At 33.3% G+C, this 13,654-nt stretch overlaps 1 protein-coding gene across 1 annotated transcript; it reads right to left on the bottom strand.

Annotated features, from left to right (window-relative positions):
• Window positions 1-5,030: 5,030 nt before the first annotated feature.
• LOC110807573 (respiratory burst oxidase homolog protein A-like) lies at window positions 5,031-11,745 on the bottom strand. Its single transcript, XM_088217816.1, has 14 exons — window positions 11,179-11,745; window positions 10,898-11,069; window positions 10,534-10,582; window positions 9,871-9,984; window positions 7,799-8,188; window positions 7,322-7,708; window positions 7,103-7,198; window positions 6,903-7,018; window positions 6,593-6,760; window positions 6,361-6,511; window positions 6,092-6,289; window positions 5,889-6,017; window positions 5,531-5,609; window positions 5,031-5,433 (listed from the first exon to the last, which is right to left on the bottom strand). Exons 1-14 carry the CDS (start codon window positions 11,714-11,716, stop codon window positions 5,324-5,326), a joined length of 2,697 nt encoding a protein of 898 aa, XP_088073942.1. The 5' UTR covers window positions 11,717-11,745; the 3' UTR covers window positions 5,031-5,323.
• Window positions 11,746-13,654: the final 1,909 nt, after the last annotated feature.

Below are 13,654 nucleotides of genomic sequence, written 5' to 3'. Positions count from 1 at the left end.
GACCTATACCAGGCCATGCACACACACTCTGATCATTCTCTCCCGTCACCAGCATCGGCGACCATTAACCATCTCTCGACCTATACCAGGCCACGCGCACACACTCTAATCATTCTCTCCCATCACCGACATCGGCGACCATTAACCACCTCTCGACCCCTAACAGGCCACACACACCCCCTCATCATTATCTCTCGTTGCCAACATCGGCGACCATTGGCTACCTCTCGACCTATACCAGGCCACGCACGCACACCATTTTCATTCACGTTTGTCACCAACCTCGGCGACCATCGTCCACCTACCGACCCCTATCGGGCCACACACACACACTCTGATCATTCTACCACGTTACCAACATCGGATTTCACTTGCTTCATCTCCCAATCTCTCTCTCTCGGACTTCATACTCACCGCCACTACCTCTTTTTCTCTCCTCCCCCGCGTGGCGCACACAACCCCGTTCCCTCCCACACAACTCACTACCTCACACATCTTGCTCCCTCCCGGCCTTCACTCACTTCACACCTCTACTTCTCGCTCGGCCTCCACTCACTCCACACCTCTACTTCTCTCTCGGCCTCTACTCACTCCACTAACCCCTTTCTCACTCTTGGCCCCTACTCACCCCCACCTTTACCTCACTCTCGGACACCACACACCCCGCCAACCTGTTTCTCTCTCTCGGCACTCTCAGACTCCACACACACCGCCAACCTCCTTTTCCCTCACGGCACTCTCGGACTCCACACACACCACTTCCTTCTCTCTCACGGCACTCTCGGACTCCACACACACACCGCCAACCTCCTTCTCTCTCCTGGCACTCTCAGACTCCACGCACCACCAACCTCTCTCTCTCTCTCTCGGTACTTTCAGACTCCACACACCGACAACCTCTTTCTCTCCCCCCTCCCCCCCCACGGTTCTCACGCGAATAACTCTCTTCTATACACCTTAACGCACGCACTCCCCTATACTGCCTCTTCCGTACACTGCTACCTCCATAAACACTCACAAACACACACCACAGCTCCAGATTTCGCATCCACATTTTCAATCTCAAATCAACACACACGTATTTGAAATATATCACCGTACCTCCCATTTCCATCTTTCTTCTTTCGGCCGATCGCGCTATCACCGTCCGCGGTCTCCTTTTCTCTTCGCTCCACTTCCTTTCTCTCTCCTTCTGGAACCTTCCTTCCTCTCCTCTTCCTCTTTCCTGCTCCCCTTCTTCCTCTGTTCTTTCTCCTTTTTTTTTCTTTTTCTTTCTTCTTTCCTTCCTTCCCCCGCCCCCTATTTATATAACCCCAGTTTTCTCCAAACAGCGTCGTTTTCCCCCTTGCAGAACGACGTCATTTTTTCTTTTTTAAAACGACGTTGTTTTCTCCCCTCTGTAAAATGACGTCATTTTCTCCTCTTTAAAACAGTGTCGTTTCCCTCCCCTCTTTTTTTTTCCAATCATTACACAGATCGAGTCATAAAAATCCAACAGTTGAATGAACATATGTAAAAAAGAAAGAGATTAGGGTTTCCTTCATTTGAGAGAGAAGCCAAAAAAGAGAAAGGGAGAACGAAAGAGAGGCTATTGGAGAGAGAAGGAAGAGAGGGTGTCGCGTGGGGAAGCCGAGAGAGAGAAAAGAGAGAGGAAAAAAGAGAGAGGCTGGAATGGAAGAGGGGAAGGGAAAAGAAAGGAGAGAAAAGGGAAGAGAAAGAGGGTAGCCAAGTGGGAAGAAGGGAAGCTGAGAACGATCGCGCAAGGGGAGAGGAGAGGAGAAAGAATCGCGGAGAATGAAGAAGAAGAAAGGGAATCGCAGCCGAGGAGCACTGTGTGATGGCAGAATCCAAAACCGAGGTTGTTCAGGTTTTTTTAAGCACTGCACCCGAGCTAAGGGCGTTCTTTTTCTTCTTTTTGTGTTTTTGACCAAACGAGTGTTCATGTGTGTGTGTGTACAGGTTTGAGAGCTAAAGGACCATGGGGTGACTGAGAGGAGGCAACCGAAAGCCAAGCTGAGGCGAAACTGCTTCCACCAAAGGTAAAATCATTTATTTATGAGGTTTGGGTGATGGTTTAAATGGTGGTGGAACGGGGCCGATGTCAGGCTGGCCGCGCAAGCTTGGCTGGGCCACTCATCCGCTTGGGGACCAAGGTGTTTTCCTCAAGTGTGGGGAAGCTGACCCAGTCGGGACGTCGACGGGTCTTCCCCGAGCACAGGAACCCGATCCATCATTTTGGGGTTTTGATTCTTCATCCGAAAAGCTAAAAAGAAAGTCTTCCTCGAAAAACGAGAATTTAATTCGCACAACGGAAAGCCAGAAAGTTTTTCTGGTATGGATCCTAATAATTTTGAGTATTCCGTTTGATGGTCATTGGAACCCGTAATTCGATTAAATTAATTTTTAATATTTTAAAGTATTTTAATTAATTTATGTCATGTGTACAAAAAAATTTAAACATTTAGGTGGATCCAGAAAGACGCGTAGGAGAGTAAGTATTTCTAAATCTCAACCGAGTTTGAATTTCAAAAAGTGTATTCATTTCATAAAAATTATAAATTTTAAAATTTGAACAGACATTGACTTAATTTTTAATAAAAAATAGAACCCAAACTATTATAAGTAAACCTAAGCAATTAGAAACCTATGAGGAGACGAAACCAGAAAGCAGACCTAATGTACTAAGAGTTATTTGCACTGATGAAGTACGAAATTGAAAATTAAGAAAAGTCACAATTAAGTGAAAATTTGAAAAGAAAAAGGAATAAAATAAAAAGGGAAAAATATAAAGGAAAAGAAATAATTGAGGTTATGAAATGATCATTTAAATAAATTAAGAATTTTGGAATAAGAGGGTAAGATTGAATAGGTTAGGAACCCTAAATACCTTCTCGTTTAGTTTGAATCGAGAAGGGGAGTGTCTGTATGTTACTTAAGTTTAGCAAACATGGTGAACTTATACATGGATAGAGTCTGAAACCTAATCTAGATGTGAATAGACATTTGTAAGTGTAAGTCACCTAGCAAATGTATATGTTGTGACCATTGTAAGATTTTTGTGTGTGTTATCCATGTGATGAGAGGATCTATTTTGCCTTTCTTCGATGATGACGTAAACGACATCGCACGATGAAACTATGAAATAACCTTTTAAGTGTATATATGATCTTTTGTGTGTGTGTGTGATTATATCTCGAAATGATGATTGATATTCGAGTGTATCGAGAGTATGAGAATATACATTTGAGGTTTGTATATGATATTCGAGAAAATTCATAAGATCGATCAGAAAAATATGAAATAGTGAAAATAAGAACAAGAATTTGGCACTGAAATATTTTTATTTATTTTTTCTTTTCATGTGTTTTGCATAAAATTTTATCTAGATTGAGAATGCTTATTGAATTGGTAAAATTCATTAATTTCACCCTGATATTTTTCAGAGAAAAATGAATAGGCAGCACCATTACTAGACAAGTAGAACCTGTAAAAAAGTTCTTATACTTATATATTTTGTGTATATTCGAAAAGTTTTATTTTATTTTATTAGATTTTAAATTCTGACATCATATTTTGTATATATAATTACTGTACATATCATATAAAATGTTAGATTGTATTATATTTTTTGATCTATACATGTATATATTTTATGGGCTCATTGCATGAAAATGACATAAGCAAGAATTGCGACTCATTTCGAGTATCAGAGTGTGACAATAAATAACTTATATTCTTTAGTGACATTTGTAGTTTTAAATAATATATATTATATATTATATTTATTTATACTTATTTTGTTATTATGAGTTTCAAATTCTATTAATATATATCTATATATATATATTGAGAACATAAAAATGTTGCCATGCAAACATAAATATTTGATGTTTTATTAAATTTTACTTCAAGAAATAGAATTATTGTTTTATTTACTTTCTCGACTTAATTATCTTAAGAATTTCACCTATTGTAATTTTATGAATTATTATATATTTTTTTGTAAATTTCTTAACTATATAAAGAGAATGTTGTTGTGTTTACTTATTATAGAAATTAATGGGTTAAGATTTTAAGTTATTTTAAATAAAATAACAAAAAAGTCAATTTATGAATAGTGACAAATTATCATCTCTCTATATTGCTATCCAAAATTTGTAATCATACTAATAAGATTTAAACATTATGCATTGTAACTCTACCAATATAGATTAAACATTAGTTGATAATTTATAATACTATCAATGAATTAAACATTGAAAATTATGATTCTACCAACAAAAATTAAACATTAATTAGGTTAATATTAGTACGATAAGAACTAATTCCGATAATGAGCTGTCGGTAATAGAATAAAGTGTTATTTGTGATTTTTTAATTGTTTAACTAAAGTTAAGTGTGACCTTAATTTATATTCAACAAGATTTTCTATATACAGATAATGTTGTCATTCCATATTCAAGTACATGAAGAATCCGTGATAAGTATGTGTGCCTATGCATAATATATGTTAACTGATTGATTATCTATAATAGTGATGAATTATACAACAAAATAATTATGAATCTATTTTTTGATTTGTGCATTCGTCTTTTGATTCGTATATCTGTTTTTAAAAAGATTATGACATATGTTGTTATGTGTAAAAAAAACTATATATTACATGTAGTATGCTATGATTCCATAACATCGTTTATTGAAATATTTTATTTCATCTCCCTATCATCCTTCAGATATCGAAGATACCATTACAGATTATAGAGTGAGCGATGATACAAAGAAAAATTTTGAAGCTAGGTTCTGAGATTAAAGATTCTATCTCATGCTTTTGTTTAATAATATAAATAAAAAAATTTAAAATCTCGTACACATATTTATGTTTTACATTTAAGAGATATATGTAACATTTTTGTGACTATGTTATGATCAATAAAGGTAAACTATTTTGCTTAATTCGAATTTATATGATTTAAGTAAATATGATCCAATCATTACCCTATAAAACATGATATAATCCATGACATATGCAGTGCTACAACATGTCTAAATCTTAGATTTGGGGTGTTGTAACATGTCTAATCCCGGATTTGGTATATTACAATACTAGCTATTCCAAATCTTATTATACACCTATACAATATCTCAATAAACAATTTACCTTTCTTCCCTATCCTATCTTTTTAAATAATATTTGATATGGAACTTTACAATTCTTGACAATTGATTGAAGTCATTATAGAAATTTCTAATTTCTATTTTGTAAAGTGGTGTTTTAGAATAAGATAATTTTTGTTTTTGGGGGGAGGGGTGAGGGATGAGGGGATTAGAAATGCTCTTTATGGAACTCAAACCTCGTAGAACCTTCTTGATTAAACTCATAACAGAGTTTGTTTAGTTCTTTTCCCAACACTGGTGCCCCACAGTAAAAAAGTCCTACACCAAAAATATTCAAATTAACATTGATAAAATGAAAAAAAATATATATTTATTTTTATTCTTATTATTCATTTGTTAGAAATGATGAAATTACCTATCCTTGAACGACCATGCTTTGAACTTAATTCCGAGAAAATTTTCTTCCACTTAGGCCTTGCAAAATGGGTTCGTAACTGACCATAAAATTAAAAAATTGCAAGTAACTAACTGATCATGTAGTTAAAATGTTATAACATTCTGTTTCTATAACTGATAAGTTAGTTTGTAACTGGAGTTTCTACTCCAATCCATCCAATAAACACAATACTTTGAGTTCAACTTTCAACAGAAAACAGATAACAAGCAACACATTAACAAAAAAGAAAAAGGAAAAAGGAAGGATATGTATTAAGCAAGTATCTAATGAACATAGCAATGAAGAAACATGAAAGGAGGGTTGTTGTTAGCATTACCCTAGTTCCAGAAAGAATATCAACCCCATTATTGACATGATTTAGTGCCTCAACCATGGTGATAAGTGCCGACCGTTCATTCCCTTCCTCATACACACTAGTCACATAGTTATGCATTTCAATCACACGCTGCACATATCCCGAATCACTAAATAAGAAGCACAAAAATTATTAACATCGAAGTTGATCAAGGAAAAACCTACCCTTTGATCAAGGTCTGAAACTTCCTTCAACACCTCTTTGAACCATTCAAAAGAATTTTGTTCCCTATTTACCCAATAGAAGTAAGCATTAGCGATCTTCACATGTTTTTTCTTTTTTGGAGAAACTCCATTGGAATTGCTGGAATCATTACTACCCGCACTCAGGTCTGATGTCCTATTTAAATCTGAGTCTGAATCCTGCAAACGAAAAAACAAGTGTCAGATTTTGTTTATTTTAGAAGTTACTATGAGCATCATGAGTTACCGACCGCATGCTCATCAATGTTGTTGAGAAGATCTTTTAAGATACTGATAAAGAGTGTTGCTCCAATTCCAAGACCAACAAGTAACACTACTTCGTACTTCTTATAATCTTGTGCAGGGCCACCATAAGGCCCATCTATAAAGAGCTTTGGCAAACTGCTATTAAGAGACTAGAGTCATAAATTGGTTTAGGAAAGTAAAAACTAGGACTATGTATGAAAGAGGAATCTAACATACCTTGTCTTTGTTGTTTCATCAGCCCATAGAAGTCCACTCTTTCCAGCTTCAGGAGGTTGGCACACCTCTGAGAATACCCTTCTAAGCTTTAGTGTCCAGTCACCTAGCGTCCTGATGTGAACATTCAGGTACTCATCGTCGGGAGCAGAGGTAATAGAAAATGGATGCCTGATCAGACATATTTATTAAAGCAAACATTAGTAACAAATAATCTGCCAAGTTACTAAGACCAAGCACTCAAACAAGACATAGAACTGTCGTGTATAATATATTATGTAGATTCAGAATAAGATCATCATTACGTATTTACCACTCAAATAGAGAAACAGCAGGGCACTGAACAAACATATACTGTCCACTCTTGTACCGAAACTGAGAAGGCTTAGACATTTGCAATTTCAGAACATTTCCGCGGTAAATGACAACCTAAAATATCACAAAATAAAGTTACAAGGCAATTAGACTTGAATTCTATTATATATATTATATTTAGAAGCTCCTGCACTTTACCTTCAAAATTTGGACAGTGTAGGAGCCAGAGCGGAAGAATCTGAGAGTTCTTTCTCCAGCATACAGTAAAATTGGGATAGCAAGGTACATCCATGTCTAAATAATTAACAAAAAGAATTTAAAAAACAATCTCAATATCTTATATTTAAAGCCATGTACTCAACTTGGGGATGAACCTGTAATGTAATTGACGAGAAGAAAAGCTCAAAATTAATATACCGTCTGAAGGTACCACTTGTGCACAAGATAAAGGCAAACCCCATGGACAATGAGAAGGATGTAGACAACGACAAACAGGTGGTGTGAATACCAGAAGGCATTGAAGCCAATAAATTTGCCAAAGGGCTTTGGAAGATTAATCTGTCTTCGCCTGAACCACCTTGTTGCTAATGGGAATGCAATAGCCATGCAGATCACCATTAAGATTCCTGTTACACCCTCTGGACCTTTAACAAGGTCTAAGTACGTTGGTTTATGGGTACCGAAATTTCTACTCAAAAAGTGATTATAGTTATCAGAAGACACATTTATAAGCCTGGGAAAATTGCATGCGAGGTGATCTCCAGCGTGAAGAATTACACCAATTACAATTGCTGCTGCAATAATCTGCAAATATGTACATAAATATATTGTTAGATACAGAAAGCAAATACAAATTATATATAGTTATTATATGATATTGCATGGTAAATTGACCTTGTGAAAGTTGATATTGTCATCAAAAGGGAGAAAGAAGCTGAATTTGGTGGACCTGAGCCAGGTAATGGTGTTTCTACAAACAGGCAAGAGGACAAGTGCCATGTTGAATTTGAGTGTCTCGGCTGCACCTTTGGCTGTGGGAAGACAATAACCCATCACCTTAAAAGCACTTTTTTGCTTGTACTGAAAGAATTTCCACTCAAACAATCCAATCATGATCATCACCCAAACTGACAACACCCAAATTCTTCTCCAGTTATCTTGCAAATAATAAATCAACTTTCTGCTCAGTCTCTGTACGCAGCTACTCTGTAAGTTCTGGCTCAATTCTTGACTATAATCTAGGTACGTGTCCTTTTGTAAAAACAGTGTCTCAAGTTGCCACAGCTGAATATTTATACATATATAAATAGATAATATTACCATATATAAAATTAACATCCATCATCATCATCATCGCCATCATCATTTATTATAGAATAAATCACCAAGCAGAAAAAACATCATCTTCAACTAACAACACTACAAGTGATGCAAAATGAAGCACGCTGGGAGGCCTTTACGTCAGTCATCACTGTATAAGTATATTGCATGACTAATGATGAGTATGCCTAATCTGAAAAAGACAACCCACATGGTAACCCACCATATTTTTTTTTTGTATCAGAAGCCACATGACAATTGACAGGAACATATTTAGTTTAGAAATGGTAAATCATCAAGTTTTCAAATTATGAACTGTGTCATGATCCAGAGCCTCATCCAATCTATAATTAACTAGATTAGGTTATATATGCTTTTGTTATATCTCTCAATTTGATTAATGCTAATATGAGAACTCACTAGTAACACTAAGATCTCTAGCCTATATGTCTATGGAAAATTGTCTCAAATAGTTTTTGAGCTATTCTAGTTTTTGAGCTATTCTAGTTTTGACATAATTAAATTAATATTTTTAATAGAAATGGACATATTTGATATAAAAACAACCTCCATAACACTATAAAAAAAAATTTCAAATAGACATATAAAACCAAAATCTAACTCGAACTCATACATATAAGTATAATGACCATTTAGTTAAATATTAATTGATATATAATCAAATTAATTTAGGTTATCTATCATTTTGCATATTTTATGTGCTACGTTTGATCTTTAAATATTATCAAGTTTTTTTAATTATAAATTTTTAATTGAAACAAAAAAAAAAAAAAAACACAACCAGTTATTTTTATAATAAAAAATTATTTATATACTTCACACAAAGTATTTTAAAATAATCTCAAAGAAAGTTTATCCCGAAAAGAATTATAATTTTTCATTATTAAATTTATTATTTAAAATATCTTATTAGTTCTCTTAATTATATTATTAATTACGTAATATTTTATTACATAAAAACAATCAAATTTATCAAATGATAAGTAATTTTTTATTGTTTTTTTATAATTTTTTAATGCAAATATAAAGTGACTTCATATCACATATACTATGTCTAATTAAAAATTTGGAATTAAGATTAATGAGCCCTTTTAGTACATATTTAACAGTTTTGACCCAAAAAAATAAACACACACACACAGAGAGTTGAAAAATACTAGGCAAAATAACAAATGTAGATTAATTCTTCACGGGAAAATCTGAACTGGCCATTTGCTTTTTTTTTTTCCTTGCTCCGTGCAGGGTAGCTCAAAAGTTGGAAAATCTGGTTAGTTGTCGCCTCGTCTACAGTGAAGTTTATGGAAGAAAAAATGCAACTCGAATAATTAACTATTCTTTTAATTGTTCTGGTTAATTAAAAAATTATAGTAAATCTTAGATCATATACGATATCCATCTTATTTAATATATAACTGGAAATTATTTTGGAAATAGACTCACACTGGCAAAGAAGTTTTTTTTTTTTTTTTTTTTTTTTTTTTTTTTTTTTTTTTATGAAACACGCTAGCAAGAATTTTATATATATGTATCTTATATGCATACACATAATCATGTTTATATGTGTATGTGTATGTGTATGTGTATATGCGCATGTTGTGTGAAGAGAGTAGACTGTAAGGACACACCTCGATGTAGCCAAGTCTTTCAAGGTCTAACTCGTTCATTATGAGTGCTGCATATTCCTCTGGCTCTTCTTTTAATCCGGATAAGTCGTTTGCTGATGCACTTAGCCTGATGATCTATTTACCACATAAACCCCCCCTTAACTTAAAACTATACATAGAATACTAAGTAATATAATATCTTATTAAACGTACGAATTTTAAATTTAATCCAAAAAACATAAAAACATGAAAACAAATACATTTCTATAGCAAATGACAAAGTAAAAACTACAAAATTTTTCAGTTAATTAGCACTGAAAAAAAAAAGAATAATAAGGATATTATCTATTTAATTATAGGAAAGGAAAAGATGCTTGTGAACGTGGGCTCCGTCAAAGAAGGAAAATTGACTATTTCGGAAATAAGTTCACCAAATCCTCGCCTACCGTTGATTATTTCTGTTTGTTAATTCATTTCCTAATCAATTGATATGTCTTCATTTTTCTAATAACAGGGAAGTCAGTTAAAAATAGAAAATGATTGGCTGAGTAATGGCTAATCTACGGCCTCATTATTTTAATGTGCGTGCTTAAACTATGTTATTTAAAACATAATTACGGAAATAATCATAGTTTTGACTTTTAGACATTTTTATATAAAATAAAAATTAGATTAAGATTTTACCTCTTTGACTTCCTCTTCCGTGATTCTACCATCTTCATTTTTGTCCACCCTACAGCACTCGTACAAAATTAGCTACTAATCACTCAATTACTTTAAAAATTAGAAAATCAAGGAGCTTAATACTTTGGTTACTTCCCGTGCAAAGACAGTTTTGTCCTCTTCTCATCACCTCGCTCTTCTGACAACAGACACCAATTATGGATTTTCCAAGGCTTTTTCTTACACGTACTTAAATTAATTTTAAATTTATATTAAAAATTTATTTAATTTATAACTAAATTGCATTAAAAAAATAAGATACTAATGAATTAACTAAAGCTAATTAAATAAAATTAAGATTGAACTTGAGAATTAATTTGCGTACATGTCGAAGAAGATCTGTAGGCGAGAATGAAAGCTTTGATCGGTGATTTGACACCAATACTCGTAAACCTCCTCTCTGCTAATCTTTTCAACTTCCAATCCCCTTCTCCTGCTCAAAGCATCGAACAGCACCACTGCCAACTCTTTCGAATCTCTAGTTCCATCAATAACATCTTTTTCAAAAAACAAAAAGTTAACAAATGCAGTTTCAGATGTTAGTTTCTGGAAACAAATGTGCAAAATTAATTAAAAATTTGAATATTATAGAAAAATGAAATTAACCTATGCATTCAGCGAAATCAGAGCGATGAAGGTAACCGTCTTTGGCAAGCTGATCGAAATTACTTTGCACTTCGTTCCATAAATCGAAGCCATCGTTCAGGTTGCCGATGAATCGTAAGCCACGAAGCGCTTTCTCGGCGCCGAAGCGAGTCCGATCAAGCTGAGCGTGCCGCCTCCTCAGCCCTCGAGCTGCCAGAACCGAGTCAAATCCACCTCCATTCTGAGCCGTCGCCAGCGGTGACGTAGCCGGGAAAGCCCTAGCCCCCTCGCCATAGCTCCGAGAAAAGCGTCTGAGCTCGGTATTGCTGACTGTAGCCGGCTTGACGCTGCGGATGATGATATTTTCATCGTCTTGGAGATCAAGGGTGATTTGGACGAACTCGTCACTGGAGTTGGATTCGTTGCCGGGAGACGTCCCAGATCTCAAGACGGATGCTCCGGGGAGTGTGTCGAAGGCCCAGCGGCGCTCGTGCTCTGGAGACGTCCCCATTGATGAAATATCATCTGTTGACGCTACTTTTATATATAATATTATCATATTTGAAGGAATTGCAATAAGAAGAAAGCTAAGGAAATTATTTATGCTGAGATAGCCCCCAATTGTTTATGGTGTTTAAAAATTTAGAAGAGTTAATCAAACTATTGTAATAATTCTTTCGTGAGTATTTAAGTCGCTAATGCAAATTTTCTGAAGTTAGTATGTGAAATTAGACTAAGTATATTTTAAATTTTGTCAAAATTTATAAAAGTTTAAAGTGTATTGTGTGAGTTTCAGATTTAGTACTTTTTATCATTTTCTAATATAATTTATATCTCTTTATAATAAATTAAGTAAAATAAATTTTATATATCTTTTAAATTTATTCTAAACATGATAATCTATTTGGAAGACGAAATGATTTCAAGATTAATTAATTAAGATAGAATAAGAAAGTATTAACTAATTACTTAATGGGGTATTATCTAAAAGTTCCTATGCATTCTATAAGATATTTCAAATTATTTTTTAAGAACCTTAAAAGCAAATAAAGATTCATATCTTTAAAATGTATGGAATTCACAATTCAAACAGATTTTTTTTTTTTTTTTAACTTTGACTATTTTTTTCTTCAATGTCAAAATAATATTTTTATATTATATTTTTATCATACATTTTGTCTGCTAAAATCAACAATGTTTTTTTTTTTAATTTTAAAATGGTAACTTAACATAAGTTAAAACTACAAGTATTTACCAAAAAAAAAAAAAAAGGAAAGTAGTAGTGGTAATGAAGTAGCATATAAGAAGTTATATATATTTTTTAATGCTCTAATCATAATACAACAAAAATAAGTTACAAATGAAATCTCACATGCAAAAACACAACTCAATTTAAATTTACGGCCTTTTATAAAAATAAAAGCACACAAATAATTTAACTAAATTCTGAATGATAAATAAAAAAATATTAGTTGAATAATAAAGTTGAAATGTGTGTACCTCAATAACTTTCTTTGTCAGCCTTAATTTTTTTATAATAAAATTCATTTATTTACTCTCAACACTTGAAAATACGAATGTATACATCTATTGTAAATTTATTATAAAAAGACACTTTCAACAAATTATGAAAAGTTTTTGAACTTGTTGGAGATATTTCTCTAGCATCAACGATGACTTGAATATTGTTACAATATTTAGTTATAATGCACATGGATAAGTTTTGATCTAATAAGAAATAAAATCATCTTGCAACACCAACTTTAAAATGAAGCCAATAATGAGTAAGAAGTTTTATCCACGAGTCAGATATTGAATAAAAAATCTTTTTAACGTATGAAACAAACATAAACTTATTTTGTTAGCAGAGCATGTGTAAAAGTTAACATACACATTCTATATTTATGTCATATCTGTTTATGAGGAGTGTCAAATCTATCAAAAATAAATTCTTATTTTTTAATAATACTGAATTATAGTAGTAGCAAATAAGGTCGATTCCATAGGAAACCGAAGATTGTTTTTCTCTTTTTGTAACCAGTTTGAACATAATTAAAACATGGGACTTTTCTTCTTTTGAACGAAATAAGTGACAAGAAATATTTAATCTAAATAGGTCCAGACTTAAAGAAATAAAATCATTAGGAAAAGATTGTAAACTAATCAATTATGTAAGCATTCCCAGTCAATGAAATAGCTATACTCCAATGATGCAATTGATCACTGATGCAAAAATCAATTTTATGTAAAATGCAGTAAATTAGTTCTAGTTGTCGGAAACCTTCTGACAACTAGTCATTCATTAATTTCAAACTAGTCAAGAAATGTTCACTAACTAATTCTCATTGATCAAACAATTCCGAGAATGTTCTTGGAATTTAATTTTTCAATGACCTTAAAAACCAGAAAGACCTGATTTAAGTTGTTGAATTTATCTACGTGAACCGATCAACCAAATTGTTTGTTCTCTTAGTTCAAAATTAATCACTAGTGGATA

This window comes from Carica papaya, chromosome 4, assembly GCF_054855325.1.
Source record: "Carica papaya isolate Zhongbai chromosome 4, ASM5485532v1, whole genome shotgun sequence".
In the NCBI taxonomy this organism is placed as follows: domain Eukaryota; kingdom Viridiplantae; phylum Streptophyta; class Magnoliopsida; order Brassicales; family Caricaceae; genus Carica; species Carica papaya.
This window is presented reverse-complemented; position numbering and strand designations above follow the sequence as displayed.